General features: G+C 36.4%; 1 protein-coding gene across 1 annotated transcript in view; it reads right to left on the bottom strand.

Moving 5' to 3' along the window:
- LOC124167709 (facilitated trehalose transporter Tret1-like) overlaps window positions 1-13,150 on the bottom strand; it is a 56,305-nt gene extending 43,155 nt beyond the window's left edge. Inside the window, exon 1 of the mRNA XM_046545711.1 lies at window positions 12,818-13,150. Coding sequence (XP_046401667.1) covers window positions 12,818-12,978 — 161 coding nt within the window. The 5' untranslated portion in view covers window positions 12,979-13,150. The remainder of the gene's footprint in view (window positions 1-12,817) is intronic.
- Between the last annotated feature and the right edge of the window lie 4,709 nt (window positions 13,151-17,859).

Raw genomic sequence — 17,859 nt, 5'->3', positions numbered from 1 at the left:
TTTTAGTGAAGAATGCGGTCTAACGCTGAACCTTGAGGGGCAATAGAATATCAAAAAAAAAAATCTATTTCCCAGTCTCTTAATCAGTGCCCTTGGCATGAATAGATACAACAGTCTCCTAGACACATTAAACGGAATGGAGGCAAAAAAATTGAAAATTTCTTTTCTGGAGCAGTATTCTGCCTATAGATGACCGACTCAATTGTGCTCTATTCTTTAATGAATCGGTCATCACGAGGGCAAATCAGAAGAATCGTGACAGAATTCAGTTCATTTACGACAAACACGTTGATATTGGCATATTTCTTCAAATCTAATAATAATATGTAAGGTAGATCTGTAATCATATCATAAAAACTGTAAAGCCAGTGAAATTGTTAAAGTATAAGTAATTAACGATGACCTATTATAATTTTTCCGAAAACCTTTGTATATTTCCACCTATTTTTGTGGTGTGAAAAATAAAATAATTTTCTCAATAACTTGTGAATTGCTTTGTTACCACTCTCTAGGAAGCGATTATATGATGGCTTTTACCTTGACCTTCCGAAATAAAGTGAACATATGTAATAATTTATTTTGATATTAGATATTTACCAAGCTCTTCAAAATGTCGTCATCGCTGTAACTACTCTTTTACTTTATCCTGCCCATCAGAAATATGGCAGATCTAGGATGAAAAGTTTTCACAGCGATTATGCAGTTTAAAGTAAATATTTATTTTATTTCTACCATAAATATTAAGTGAATAATGCTACTTTCGTCTAGAAACAAATTAATTTTGGCTATAATAGTCACATAAGTCAAAAAATACTTTTCAACTAAAATTTTTTTGCCAGTTTTGTTCAACCATTTAACTCACGAATGTTGACTTTAGCCTAGGAAATATTTGAATGTATCATTGAAAATAGAGATATAAGTTTTCTATAAACTGGAGCTTGTTGTTATCAATGTGACATTTTTCATCTATTTTGGACTCACTATAGTATGCATTGCCATAGGAACATATGTAACCATTCTGTTTTTCAGTCGTTATTTCTAGAGAAAAAGGCGTTAGTGAAAATAACCTACTCTTTGTTTCTGTTGAGGCAGTGCATTGCCAGAGCCTAGATATATAAGGCCTAAAATGATTAATCTTGAAAATTTCACTTCATTCGTTACTCGGCTGAACATTGAAGCTTATCGCAGCAAGACTACTTCCATTTGTCTCCATTGTGACCTTCCAAATGCATGCATACGCTTCGGAAAGTGATATTAATCACATAAGACGACAACACAGGTGGCCCTCACGAATATACAGAAGCCCTTGGGAAAAATTGGCCCTCCAAAAATAGGCCTGTGTCGTTCATTGCGTAGCATTGAATGGAAGTAAATAAAGTATAAGCTTCGGTAAATTGCGCGGCCTTGGAGTTGAGATAGTTGAGCTGCTTATTCCGCGTCATACAGTTATGCCTGGACGATTTAATAAAAAAATTCTGGGTAAATGTGGAATGGCTCAAGTTAATGCATCCTCAGGGTCAGGTAGCATGTAATTGCTTTATCGTCCCACTGGATTCTGTTCAGATATTGGTCTAAAACAGCTTTCATAGCCCTTTTATGCGTAATACATGAATAATAAATCATTCTCCGTGAAATAAAATACACTTAATCAATGAAAATCCAATTCCTTGACCGTGTAGCAGATCGCATTATGAAAAACATGAGTAGCATGTATTAAACACGAATTTTAAGTGCACCTTAGCCATAATTTATGTCTATAAAGGGTAATATTTAGTAATTCAATTTTGGGAAGGCAAGGAGAAAGTGCTTCATCAATGTGATCTATGCAATTATCATTCACTACGTAATTCAAGGTTGGTTCGGATCGGTGAGGTTAGAGCTCACTCCACACTAAACCACAGGTGTGCTATAGCACACATTCAGGAAGTTATTATTCTTTCTCGGAAGATCCCGATCATATAAAATTATTTCAAGACTCAATCTACTTGAACTTATGTATTTAAATTGTTTTTCTTGTCCAATATGCAAATTATACATTCAAAAAAAAACTTTTTTTATATTTCACATAGTATTAATTAAAAGCTCTACCGGTTTCGACCTATTCGGGTCATTATGAAGGGATAATAGAATTCACGAATGGTTGGGTGCTAATATAAAAAGTCCATATTTAAATCCTGTTCGAAGATATTTTCCAGTTTTAAGTATACCGGGGCTAGCCACGGTCATAAATTTTACGGGAATCACCCGCAATGCACAAATTGTGCGAAAAATCATTGCTATCAGCCAAGTACAGTTTCCCCAAAAACAATTATGAGCCAACAGTTGTTTCCATAGTATTACTGCTTCTTTCACTGCTAATGCCTATCCGCACTAGCAGTGTCTCGCAGCCTGAGACAGTTTCCCGAAGAGAAGTGCGCTTAATCGCACGATAAGCCTTGAAAATGAGATTAAGATCGTTTCTCAGCCGATCAAGAGTAAAAATCATCATTTTTAAAATTCTCCCTTCATTTCTCTTTCAGAACTGGAGCTAGCTTCGCTCGTACTTTGAGATTTGAATTTTTCCAAAAAAAAAAAGCTCCTCAAAATATTTATTTATACTTCAATTTATCACAAAGTGCACCAAAGGAAGTTTTTAAGAAGTTTACTTTGACGGCAATGTTGAATAAATAAATACTTTTTACAAACTGTATAAGATATTCTTCTTCTAGTGTTGAAATCTTCCGAAGTTAAAAATCGTAATTGAACTGCTGGAGGCACAAAAGAATGGATACATTTTCGTCATAACCTTTTTCATAGGGCTGATTTGATTGCAGTGCAAAGAAAGTGCATTCACCTGACCTACGCATTAAGACTTAATCTATAGTGTGATCTCGCTAAGAAAAAGTTTAGTAACGTGCCTACGTTTTTTATAAATTCATGGTTTTTATGTTCTCCGCAATGTTTAAACGAAACTTAATTTATACTCTTGCTGTAATCCAGATTCCTTCGACGAATGAGCTATTATCGCCGCATGAGTTCTCAGAAATATGCATTCATTGGAGAACAGTTTCCAAAAGGAATTTTTTAATAATAGTTTTAGATCGTAAGCTTATTTTACTGTTAGTGCAATCAAATCCAATAATAATCCAATGATGCCCAACATGGAAGTAACCGTAATCGTTCAGAACCACGTCTCCACATGGCCGTTACGTATGTCTCCGAAAGGTCACTCTTCCGCCAAGACAGAAATAGAAATAGATTTGAATCCTTTTGGAGGCGAAGGACTAGAAAACAGCTCTATTGTAAGCACATTGAGAATATTTCAGGTAAGAATCAATTTTATAAAACCTTTTTTTTTGCCTCACGCGGGTAGTATTTGTAAGAAATAAGAGTAATTATAAAATTAAAATAAATTAATTCATCGCCAAACAAGTATAGTTCTCCATTGGCGCTCATCATATCTTTCCTCACTAAACCTCAGCAAGCGTAACGGTCTTGGAAGAAAACGGCCTTCTAACTTTCAAGTCCATTTTTATTATCCCGCAGTCCGTGGAAAAGAAAGAATTTGAAGAAACAGCTACGCCATTGAACGAATTTTCAGTTTTCATTTTTTTCTTCAACGAAAAGTATCCATGTATATACTTAGAATTGTTAACATTAGCATTGCTTCCACTTCAGTGCTACTTAGCAAAGTGCACTTTAAAACTCAGGCCATAACTATTTTATGTTTACAGTTCTTCCCATAACAGGTAGGCGCTTTATGGCAAAAGAGCTCACTTGTAATTCCAGAGCTATTTCTAAAACCGGAAGCACACTTTTTTTCCGTTCATCGGGAGGTACTTTTATAACATTCATATCATTACCAGATACTCAACCATTGCTGGCACATTTATTTAGTTTGAGAAGACAACTGATTCGAGCGTGGATATATTTGAGCTAGCCACCGTTCCAGAAACATCATTACACCACTGAGCCGACCCGAAAGATATGGGCGCGATAAACTGGCCTGTGTCTTTTACGGATGATCAAAAGTGGTAGTTCGGTGATACAACTATCGCATAAGTCGGCTCTCCTTCACAGAGTTATACATTCGGTGAATTATCTGGGACAAACGAGTATGACTTGAACATACCGGGCAGTGGCGCCGACTCCATGGGGCCTGGGGGGCCCGAGCCCCCTCAAAAATTGGTTATGGGTGTGACGAAAAAATGTATCAGGCTTGTCGATTTTCCCCGGAGTGTCCAGATATCGAGATTTGTGTTATCAGGGTTCTAATGCTGATCATATGACTCTTCTAAAATGCTTAAAAAACTAAAAACTCACTACTCATAAAATTTCCTGGGGCAGATCCCCGGTTTGGGCCCCCCCAATATTTTTTTGTAAGTCGGCACCCCTGATACCGGGCATCTTTATCCTTTTTACATCTAAATCTACTGAATGAATGCCGAGAGTATGCTGAATGAAAATTAAATATGAATAAATTCCACAAAGCAACGCCTCAAACCATCAACTTCCGAGAGTATACAATAAAATTAGTTTTAAATTCCTGTTGATTACGTTTCGGCCAAATAATGGACAGCTCAAATCCATTCATGAGAATCTTTTCACTTCCTTATTACTCTCATACTTACTCATTTTCTAAGCTCATGCGAATTCCACCAGCCTGTACTTGCCTTACAGTACTTATTGTTCAGTTCTATACTGTATAGTTGGTTGTTGTATAGTTTTAGTACTGTTGCATACTAAATATTGCAATCATTATGGAATAAAGCGGTAAAATATTCAAATTTTCAAATATAAATATTCGAAATACTTGGTTCCCAAATAATAAAAAAGTAGTACTAAAAACTCTAGGATTTACTATTTCATAAGCTAGTAAATAAATGTTACCCCATCCAAAAATCTAGATTTAACAGTTTACGGCTGATATTGTGTGAAATAATTTTGACACATCATTTTCAAATTCACTACTGATAATAGCATCAAATCTATGAGTCTGGAATAAAATTTCTCATAGTATGTCAATGTTAAGGTTGTAAGCTATCTTACCTGCAAAAATGGTGAAAGTGTCGTCCCGAAGATGAATCGACGCGTAGGACAACCCGAGAACCTTGCTGCGCCTTACACAGGAACAGTTCTACCACATTGACATTCATATGTTGACGTACATATTTTCCGCGAAATAAAACTGAATTATTTCTCATTAAAGCACAGACTCAGTAACGATATATTTCAATATGCAACTCTTATGTAAAATTTAGACATGACTCCTCAGGCTGGAAGTCTCAATGCCCGATGAAAGAATTATAAGTAATTGTAATGAATGACACGTTCTCAAAATAAGACCCAAATTAAAGACCCAAGACTAAAAATAGAATGCCCAAAATTTAAGGCAACCTTGGAGGCATTCGTTAAGTGAGATATATCTTATCACCACTCAATCCTTCGCCAACCTGTCTGTCCCTTCGACGGTGCAGGCACATATCCCAAACGAGGCGACGAAAACAAAACTGTCGGGGAACGAGTTCAAGGTTTCTGATTTCTACCCACCCGACTTATCTGCATTCTCGTTCAAACAGCACCTGTGGCCCCCCAGGGAATTCACGACTTTCATGCACAGAAACGAGTAAACCTCACGTAACGGCTAATCCGTGAGTAATTCCTCGATATTTGCTCAGGGAAATGGACGCATAAAGAGGTGATTAAGGGAATATAAGATTACGGAGTAGGCGACGCCACTTGCAGCTGAAGTCATTTGCGCTATTATGTAAGGATAGGAAAGGTATGATATAATTAATTCCGCTATTAGCTTGCCCTTGACCCATCTCAAAGCACCGTAGCCATAAGTCTACATCTAATCATACTGATCATATGGGACCCTTGAAGAAAACCGACACTCCTTTTCCGCAGTCAAATTGTAAAAAATATGTTGTTGAAGTTTCCAATAACTTAATTCACTTCTTAGTTTATTTTTTAAGCCGGTCGAATCAAGCTTACCGGCGGAAAAAGATGAGTATGGAACGAAAATTCAGTACGGACGACTACTGCCTGTAAATTACATGCAAATATCACAAAAGTAAACAGGAAATAGCATTGTATAGATTACTTTATATTTCCTTCGTCTAAAAATGTACCTGCCCTGACGATTCATCATTTCTATCAAGGTTACTCCACTAAATTGAACAAAATTAGATTCTGATCTCGTTACCATCCAGCGTAGCTAGGCATACAACTTCGGATTATTCTGAATAAATGAGATCACCAAAATATTTCCTTCGATTACTAAATACAACCATAAGAGCTACATACCTAAATATATTCACAAGCGCAAGCAGAAAGCTTTCTGGGCGGATATGGGTAAGTAGCTTGTATCCCTGCCAATCGGTCAGTAATTCTCTCCCACGAGTCTTACAATAGAAGGGCTGAATTCATGTACATAAAAATTAATTCCATGACTGCACTTTATCTAGATCAAATTAAAACAGATTTTGCTTAATGAATCACAGCCAGCAAATTGCGAATATAGTAAATATTTAATGCTTGTTTCTGGGTTATTCTCTTTTGTATTAAGTTATAGCTGCCATGTCTATGTTTTAGTTTTCATGTAATTTTTGTTGTTTTTGCTGAACCAACTTTTTTCTTCTCAATAACCGTTTATTTTTTGTTCCAAGGGTGATGCACAGAGTACGATAAATATGTATGTAATCTTCCATTCCTATGCGCGCGTCGCCATCTTTTTCGTTTCCTAATTCATCCTTCACGGTATTCGAACGTAGTGGAAGTGATCCGTTTTATGATTTTCGATGGAATCACGGCCGTGGAACTTCCGGCTCGGAGATCGTCCCTGACAGACCCTAAATGAGACGAAAGCGAATTTGAAAGTCAATCGGAACGAAGAGGCAACGGTCGGACTCAAGGTGGTGGGAATATCAAAAATATGAAGGCGAGCTATCATATTCATGGAAAGCTATAAAAAGAGTCACGAACCGTATTCAAATTGCATATTTTAATTCAGATATAGATATGCTGAATGTTTAAATATAAGAAAACTGTTATCCACGATCAAAAGATGAGACTCACTGGACTGTCGGTAATCAAATCCAAAAAAATATTATAATTAATTATTTCGCGTTCTATTTATAACATTGCACAAATATTTTCTCCATGAAATATCACGAGAGTGAACGTGCGTTTAAAGTTGATCACTGAATTAAACGTTGTTAAAAACACTCTCCAGGCACATTTAGATGTTTCCATTACCAAACGAAGAATATGTTACTTTCGACAAAATACCAAAATACGTCCATTTTGAACTTCTCGTATATATATTTAAAAATTAGAAACATTATCGATTACGTTCAATTATTAGGCCTCCCTCGCAGTAATGTCTGTAAATTAATTGGCTAATTAGAAATTTCCCAGCGTAAAAGATATAAAAAAGATTTTTTCAATTATATATAAGTCACAGATTTATTCATAATGCCTACAAAAAAATACAAAATTAAATAGCATATAATACCCATGACCTGGTCTGAAAATTGCAGTTGCAATTATTTCTCGCAACGTGAAACACCTTTGCGAAGTTTCACATCAATCTTCTCGATTTCAATAAAACACTGCAGGCATGTTAACGTCCTCCAATCGGAGATCTCAACGCCTGCTAAACAAAATTGTGGGAAGAAGAGATTACCACCACATGGCATACGAAAGACTTTCTCCAAAACACACCCCACCCCTCCATTTCCCAACAAAACGGACCTCATATCAGATAAGGCGCTGCCGAGGAAGAAAGTTGGCTTCCGAAGCGCAGCGTCACGCGCCGTCGCGCGGCCTTTGTTTCCGAAACGAGGTCCGACATTCCAAGCACGCGCACTTCGCACCGATTACGCGATCAAGAGCCGTGCACCGCCTTCTCCGTGCATCTACTATGCAGAGCTTCAGGTTACGCATCGTTCACGCTCCAACGAAACTATATCATTTTTATTTCCCAATGAATTACTTGTTCAAAACCAAGGCTAACTTTTCTTAATTGTTAATTCCACATGTATTATTTTAATTTTTTCTTCTTATCTTGACCTCGTTTAATACATGTTATAATATTTTCTGGAGTTTAGGTCAACGTATGTTATTAAAACAAGTTGACTTTAACGTTTCTGTTTATTTAAAACCATCATCAGGGCTTAACTTTGTACATATTTATTGATATTACGTTATTAAGTCGTCGCGATACCATTTCATCTGGTACAGAAACACATTTACGAAATTTTAATTTGAAACGAAGAAATTTCACCAATTGACGCCTCAAGCAATTGATTAAACTAGGCCATCACCTTTAAAGTTTCAGCATACATAGAGTTATAGATCCTTAGACATATATAGATAGAATTGTAGAGCCACCTTTTCCTCTGGTGCGGATATTTTCATTTAGAAAGTTTTTAATTTTTAATAGGGAACTAATGATAAAAATTACATAAATGATATTTTATATTATTATTTCATATGGAAATAAGACAAAATCAAAAGATATAATTCGCTTGAATCGGGATTTAAGTTAGACGCTGAAATAAATTTGATGATTGATCAAACATAACTGTGTTCGGGAGTAAATTCTATGTGAGACACCTCATTAAATCGCCAGCATGTGGAGATTAGCTTTACTTCGGCAGAATTTTCATCGAAATATGAGGAATGAAAATATGCGTACATGTTCCGAATCTAAGAAATGATTTTATATCATTAAATAAGTAAGTATACTTAAGCTGTTCTTCATAGCTGTCAGCATAGACATAATCAGCAAAGAGATGAGGGAATAGTAGTTACAAACGTGCAGAGCAATAAATGACTCACTTCAGTGTTCACACCTATAAACGACCAAGGTCCAAGCGACCCTGCCCTTCACTTTACACCCCACTCTTCCTCCTTCAGCACTTGTCTCAATCGTTTCCCTCGGCAATTTGCGAGCAAAGCACGACAAGGCCGCAGCGGAGAAGATTTCTCTCCTCTGGCAAAAAAACTTATTTTGGCATGCAACTCGTATAATTTCGGGTGTAATAAATGCCATGATGATATGGATGAGCGTCGCTATGAAAATTTATGTAATTCGGCCAAAGTTTCAATGCCACAATGTTAACTTTGGCCACGATCAGGTCGCTTGGTAAACCCAGTCAAAAATTGACTTCAGAGAATAATTTCCCGGTGCGATAACTTGTAGCACATCCGAAAAGTAACTTAAATATTTAGGCTCATATCTCGGTCAGCTCAAATAAATTTTTATTGAGTAGTTTCACTCTCGTTGGAGATAACTTTGCACTTGCGAGCAAAGCTGCATTTTTAATTAAAAATTTTCACTGCTAAGTGACAGCATTAAGTGAAATAAGAGTTGCACTACTCTTATGTTTCACCATTCATTAAAATTTGGTGAAAAATCGTGAAGAATCTAATTATGAATACAATATTCTTCGACGCAGTTAAGACTGATAGGTCTGATGTAAATACTCAACTTTACTTATCCTGCTTCTGAATTATTGACTCCTTTCGCAGGACCCGATCAAAGATTTGACACTTATTATCTTCAAAAAAATAAAATTCCTATTCAGATTTTTAATCCATATTTTTAACTAAGAAACTAGTCACTATTTTCATAGACTACCAGCCAAGGTTCCGAATCTCATTGAATCACCATCAGCTGCTTTCATGTCTGGATAGAGGCAGTCAGAATTTAGTTTGAACTGCTTAGACTGCATCCTACTCTACGGGCATACCAGCGGCTATGCGTGGACCTTTTCTTCTCCAAATAAAATACCACGGACCGCGTGCTCTTAAACTTGAGTTCCAACGCATCGAGAGAGCCGACTTTCTCCCACATATATAGCGCTGCCTCGAATAATAGATGCGTTTTTGGAGGACTCAAACAATTTTACCAAAAAAATAAGGGAAAAATAAAAACTCAGTCGGCTTTTCTATCCTACCTTTCGTCTACTTAACTTACTCGAAAAAAACACTTGATGAAAGTGAACAGGGCTAACCAACAGAATTCGAATCTTTAAACTTCGGAAACTGTAACCCTTACTACAATGATTTGGGTGGTAAATTAGGCATCTTGGCTTAAAACCTTAGGCACATAAAAATTTACATAAGTACCGTTCCTGGCATATCCATAATATTTAAATTTAAAAAACTTAAAATTGAAAGTATTCTGCTTCCCCGAGCATCTTAAATAAAAAATAGGCATATATATTAAGATAACAATATTTTTCTAAAGTTAAATTCGTAGATCCCAACAATAATCTATGAATAACCACTATCTTGAATGAAAAAATTAATTTCCACTACATCAATTTAATAACTTCCTTTTTTCAAGTTCTGATCCAAATAGCAATCCTTGCTAAACGGATATTTTGATATTCCTGTGACCTTCAGTGGATGAGTACGTTATCATATAATTCGCAGGCAGACAGCGATTTCAAAGGGACCTATTTAATAAAGATATCAATGGCATTCGAAATTTTAAATTCAACGATTCCTATTTTCAAAGTAGAGCTTCAACTATTTTATTGGGAAAAAGCCATTACAATAAAAGGAACTCAAAATGAAGTCACGAAAAAAACTTGTGGTAAGAAAAGGTTCGACTATAGTGTTTGCTAAGCGCTCGTATAGCCATAAAATGTATAAAAAATGGAATATATATTTCCTATGTGGCCAATCTAACTGTCAGCACCACAAAAGCACCGAACGAATTTGTGCCGCGTTTTTCAACTGCCCGAGTTGAACTTAATAACAAAAGTATCAAATATCTTTTTATTGATATTGGCATTTGAAGTAAGTTACTGGCAGCTGAATTCACCTACTATATGAACAAATTGTAGAGGAAAATTCTAATGGCCATGTACAGTTAACTATTTTTTAAGGATATTTCATTTGTTAATAGCACCAAGTATCACCGATTACGTCTAGTAGATTAAGACGTATGTTAATTCGGAATCAAATTTTTGATAAGAAAATGCAAAACTTATGCCATGAGATATATTTCTGGCACAAGACCTTTGAGCTATGAGTGTACCAAAATCCACGTGAGATTAATGAAATAGAAAATTTTATACGAGATACACATTTTTTCCATTTCAATAAGAATTATTTCAAGGTAATATGAAAAGAGACGTCTCTGTGTGTGGAACTGATTTGGGAGAAGAAATTTACTTCAACACCGGCGTGAATTAACAAACACTGACAGCTACATTCAGTGTGGTGTTCACAAACTCTTTCTATCAAAATGCCCTTCTCTCAACTCCGGATTGCATCTTTCCATTTTTTTACACTACCTACCATTTTCAGAAAAAAAGTGATTGCATTGCGATGACTCTTAAATTTTTAATATTTTATTTTCGAGAAGTCTGGATTAATGCATCTTTGCATGCAAATGCAAAGTCAGAGATCTTTCGGGTTGACCCTAGATGTTTGTCGTAATTGAAAAGTGATATAATCCGAATCGTAACCTCAAGCCGATTAATACATTCACCGGGAGCACAACTATGATGATTCTCAAATTTTTAATATTTTCTTTTTTAGGAATCTGGATTAATACTACCCAGAAATTGCAAAATAACTGATCCTTGGGGCTTTGACGAGACGTTTTTCATAATTGAGAAGATAAATAGTCCGAATAATAACCACAAAACATTTGATACATTCGTCTGGAGCTCATCAGTTGGAAATAGGGAAGAAATCGAACCAGATGGATCTCGCAGTGCCAATAGCGGGCATGCCTTATCCCAAGCGCCCGTGAAGCCACAGATAGAATCGGATGACGAACGAGGAAACAAGTGCCTGCCTGAAGAGAGTTGCTGATTCTCGCTGGAGCTCAACTAAATCGTAAGAAATTCTAAAAATAGTATCGTCTTTATCGTAATTTGTTATGCCACTTGATTACCCTGCTTTCTTTTCTAACTTTCATTGTTTCCCCACTCGAAGATTGTAATCAGTACCTAAAGTGATATAATCCGCTTTTACAACAAACAGCTTTAAAATTAACCATATGCGAAATAATCTGCCACCAAAGGCTAATAATGTGGAATTTGGGGACTGCTGGTTTCATCAAATAACGAATGGACACCATAAATAACGACATTTCATTATCAAAACACTTGAATAAAATACGATCAAGATCTACTAAATCAGGGTACTTCGGCTTGAAAGAAACTTACATCTATGAAACAAAGATATTTCATTTTCAGCCCCCAGAATAATATTTCGTCTCCTTCATTGTAGAAATTTTCATTTAAATATGGCAGGAATACTTTTTTAATAAAGATTCGATATATAACTGACCGACCTACACTTGGATTTTGGAGATGAAAATCATCTCATTTTGCAATGTTCTACAAAAACTTAATGTGCGAAGTTTTGCCATGCATTCCATAGTGAATTTGATTCCTACTTAGGAGGGCTTCAACAACTAACATCTTCCTCTTTCATGAATAAAATTTTTTATTTCAAAAATAAAAAAAATAATTATTTTAATGTTTTACGAGCAAAGTATCAATTTGAATTGAGGAATGAAACATCTAAACAATGATTAAACTTTGAATAAAAATCCAAATAGAATATTCACCTAAAAGATAATGTTTGAAATGTCAAAAAATTATAGGAATATAAATGCTAAAACCGCCTTTAAAACTTAACACAATTTCATTCAGGTAGACACTAACTAGCAGATCGAACTTAAAAGAAAACTAACCTGAAGGTGAACATTTTGAACACAGAAACAGAAAGAAATCTTGCTGTTGGCATGACCGGCACAAAATTATTTAGGCACCATTAAAATATAAGAATGAATACTCACTTGTCATTCTCGCACTGTATAGGGCCGTAGGGTCCGCAGCCAACGCCGCCATCATCTTCGCCACCTCCGCTGATGGAACCGTGCACGCCTCCGGGGGCCACCTCAACTTCCCGGCTTCGGCCCCCGAGGGTCCAGCGACGCGCTCTTCCTCCCAAACCCATTTTCGTTTCACTCGTGAAAACAACAAAACACTGCACTACACGAACACGTAACTCCGTCCCACTCAGAGACTTCAACGGGCGACGACTCTCCGGAGACTTGAACGCCTGACAACCGTAGCACCCACTCTTCCGGAAGCGTCGTCCGCTCTCCTCACGTTCGAACGGCAAGTGGCGCGGACATCATCGACGCCGCGAGCTTTATAAACGAGCACCTCCTTTCTCCGTTACCCCTCCATTCGCCGTGGCCGCCGTACTTCCTCCGGGACTGCCCGCGCTTTTCGAGGAAGCCGACAGCGTTGTGAGTCAGGGGAGCGGGGGGCGGTGAGGGATGAGAGATAAACCTGAGAAGAGGCAGAAGAATCCGTCCCTTGGACTTTGATCACCCTGGGACGAACCCACAACAAAACAGGCACTCCTCAAACCACTTGTCGGTTTTCTCTGAATTTCAAGCCAGTGTTATGATATAACTTACTGCAAAATAACGTTGGTCATTCCACAGGGAAGTGTTTTTTTCCCAGTCAGTAGTGAGGAAATTTCAAGGGCAGAGTTCGTCATTTCTTTGATTCTAATCATATCAATTGATTTCGGCGTTTCTTGGTGGAACAAAGTGGTATGTCCATGGTAGAAAAAAAGCAAAAACAAAGCACTGTTCCGCCAATATTTGTTAAGAATTTTACCATTAATATTTGGTTCTAGATTATAATTTTTATTTTCATAATAAAAACACCAATACGTAAATTCAGCCGAGGGACTAACCCATAGCAAAATAGATCCTCTTTTTAGTAGTCGTTTACTTTTACCTTTGGGGTCGTAGCCAGTATTTCTTAAAACATTACTATATATTCCAATTCCTGCTTAGTGATTCCTCGGTGAAGGTATTTTTCCCACATCATGGCCTGAAGAGAGAAAATATATATTGAAGTTCATTGCCTCTTTCATTCCAAGTCTATCATATTGCAATGACACCAATAGTACATATTAATTTAATATAGGTTGCTAAATGTCTTTAAAGACTCAGACAGAATAATTTAGTACATGCTTTCATCATGTACAAATTTATTATGATTATATTTGATTTTTTAATTTTAATAGAGGTTATATGGTGCAATCAGGTGAAATGAGTAAAAGTAGGTTTTGTCGCGTAGAAATATATGATGAATGCTTTCACTATCATTATAAACACATGTTTTTCAGCATTGCTTTCTCTATATGGGGCCAAAGATATTTAATTTAGTACCCGCCGAAGTGCATTAAATAAAGTGCTAAGATTTTTTAAAGACTGGCTTTCCTCTCAAGAAATGATAAAAAATTTATTTTGATGTAATTTCTTTAAAACACTCATGTATTATTTATTGCATTATCTTATTGGCATACATTTTTGTCATTTGATGGTGGCTCAATTCTGGTGTTATGACCTTGGAGAACACCTAAATCTCCTTCTCTTTGTTATTTTAAGCCGAAAAATCAATATGTAGAAGTAAATAAAGCTCAATTAATCATGATTCTCTTTATCATTCAAAAGGCGCAAATATTGGCAGTGTGGATAGTCATTGTGAATTTCATTAAAACATGAAATTTAAACTCTATAATGATAAGCTATTTTTCAATGAAGGCAATAAAAGAACTATAACACAAGTTTAGCGTATCCCTAAACAGTTCATTCATCATAAGCAAAGCCAATTCTATGTCATGTGAGCGTAATCCAACATTTAAACTCCCAAATTAAGTATTTCAATGCGAAATGGAAATAGTTAGCCAATGAATTACTTATAAATGGACAGTGGTAGAACTGACTCTTCTCTTTCTTCAACAATGTAACATTTATTCAGAAATAAATTTAACGAGTGAGTTAAATCGGAAGTCTGAACTGATGTGTGGCATTTTACGATGCAGAAACTTAGACATTGATAATATAGGACTATAAAAGACTGGAGGCGTTTTATATATCGGTATGGGGGGAAAATAGAGAAAGTGAAGTGGACAGATAGGAAAAGATACGATAAAGAACTAGACACCGAAGAGAGGAAGCTTCTAGAGAAGATATGGAGGAGGGAGAGGGTGCAGATTAAGCCAGTTTCAGTTGAGGAAAGGTTAATAAAAACAATTTTAGAGGAAAAAATACCATGTGGGCGACGAAGGATAAGGAAAAATTATAAATAGAGATATAATAAAAGGAAATATTAAATAAAACACTTTTATTGGGGTGGTACTGAGTCTATGAAGTCCTATATTCCATCTTACTCTTCATCTTCGAAAAAAATGTTAAATATTTACAAGAATATGCAGAGTAAATGTAAATAATATATGACAAATATCAAATATAGCCGAGAATTAAATAGATTAACTGCATCTAAGTAAATGATGATGTAGGGAATAGCAAACATAGAACGGCGATATACTGTAATTGAACAATTTAGCATTATAATTTATGAAAATATAAGTTCATTTGTAGGGAAAACCTAAGAATAGCATTAGGCCTTATTTTAATTGATAAACAGAAGTTCGATTTGGTTGGAGAGATAGGTCGGGTTTATTCATTATTATTAACCTAACCGGTAGAAAACTTGGATAAGAAAATAATTTGAAATAAACAACAAGTACGCACACGCGGTCATCAGAAAAAGTACCCATTTGCACAAAGGTTAAGAAAAGACTTAGCTATTTCACAAAATAAAATATATTTGCGACCGGTTTCGATACAGCGTATCATCATCTGGAAGACGCCAGATGATGATACGCTGTATCGAAACCGGTCGCAAATATATCTTATTTTGTGAAACAGCTAAGTCTTTTCTTAACCTTTGTGCATCATGAAGGAGTTTCACCATGTTACGCCAACCACCATCGCAAGTACCCATTTCACACAGCATGATCTCGTATTCCTTTAAATCTAACTGGCATGCTTATAAGCCAAATGCGGCTATTTTTCACATTTACTCTTTAGTTAACGTCCTGTGTTCCATGACCTTGAGTTAACTCATAATTTGGAGGCAGATGGTGATTATAAAGGGACCTATTTAACAAAGATATCAATTGAAATTCTGAATTCATAAATGCCTATTTTAATTGGAAAAAATGCTATTGCGGGTAGAAATGTCTGCAGCCCTTACCCAGAAATGCTGCATTCAATGTCTGTCTTGAAGTTGGCAAGTTTTTCCTTTACATGAATGAGAACGTTTTTTTATAACGTTTTTATAAACTCGCTTTTTTGCTTATCATCTAGGCCTGGTTAAATCTTGTAATTCAATTTTAACCCACTATCCGATTAGATATCTAGCTGAAATTAAGAACCTGATGGCATTGATATATTTTAACAATTTTATTGGATTTTAACTGTATGTGCATTATAATTCAGATTTTAAAATTTAATATGGAGATTAGTTCAAATAATAGCCCCCAAAATCCGAAGGCAGCTTTTATCATTTGAATAACGAGAATGATTAGGGAGTCATAGCAACAAATTTGTTTACATCAAATTTCATTGAAAAATTATGATTGGTTTCATTGTAAAAATTTACTTTTATTCTTTATATTTCGCGTTGAAAATGTTTTTTATAAAATTTATTTTAATTTTCTATTTTTCATTAAGCTTAATATTTGATGGCCGTGTAGAGTGTGTACGGCGTTCCTCTTGCATGCTTTATGTTGGTGAATAATATTATTACGAATATTACTGAAGATTTTCGATAAGTAAACCTCTAAATATTTTATCACTCACCGCACATTTAAATGGGTTTACAAAAGTCGCAATGCGCGTCGCTGACGGTTGAAGTGATCCGAGTTTTACGTGGATATTATGCATAATTAGGGTTTAACCGAAATTTATATTCATGATGATTGTGGTCTATCAAATGCATAAAATCTCAATGCTATTCTTCGCAATTACAAACATTATAATGCAAAATATTGTTTAAAAAAATAAGTGGATCGCATTGCACTCATCACCGCGCCGCGGACATTTTTGAAAACCGATTAAATTGTGACCAAATTTTCAACAGAAACCAGCCTTCTGTGGGATGGAATTGAGCCTTCTCTATACAGTTCCCTTGTACAATGCGATCAGCCGCATGCACAAAAGCCTACAACGGCTTTTTACACATTTAATCTTTAGTTTACCCCCTGTTCTTCTTGCTAATGGATCTATTTATGCCATGTGGTTCATTCGCCTCACCGTGCCGCCGTCCGCTGGCCGAGTGATAGGCCTCTGAAGCCGGTGTATACGTCAGCCCCACATAGGGTCGGAGTTGCCCATGCCGTGTCGGCCGGGATTTCCATCCTCTCCTCCTCCGTGGAGCTGAGTGGGGGAGTGTTGGGGAAGTCCTCCGGCGGCTGCCGCGGCGCGCGTTCGTGGAAGTCGCTGGTAGTCTGGAGCGAAGGAGAAGAGAGTGAGGTGCCAAGGCCGCGCAGCGCTTCGCTTGACCGACAATTCATTTCTCCTCACTCTGACGTTGGAAAGAAGCTCGCTCAGAAATTCGGGCACTTACCCCGCAACATAGCTGGGATTCAGTAATTTTTTCACGATATACTATGTATTTATTTATTTATTAAAATATTTCATCACCTGCTCCTTTATTTTTTCGACATGGAATAAATTTGGACTATTGATATTTTATATGTTTTAGTGTACCGTGGTAGCCTGACGGTGGTTTTACGGGTTTACCGCCGTCCTCAAGGCCGTTTTACACGTGGCACGTACTTGCACAATCTGACGTGTGTACGAAGGCGCAGTCAAAATTGCGTCGTGTAAAGCGGTGAATTGCTAGAACACATGCGAGAATGCGTGGACGTGAGATGGAAAGATAGCCCCTGTTCTAATTTCGTTCATGTATTTGCGCAATTCCACTCCATTTTAGAAATTAATGCAGTTCTAAACTGCACAAT

This window comes from Ischnura elegans, chromosome 11, assembly GCF_921293095.1.
Source record: "Ischnura elegans chromosome 11, ioIscEleg1.1, whole genome shotgun sequence".
NCBI lineage: Eukaryota > Metazoa > Arthropoda > Insecta > Odonata > Coenagrionidae > Ischnura > Ischnura elegans.
Note: the sequence above shows the minus strand (reverse complement) of the source record. Positions and strands in the feature narration are given on the sequence as shown.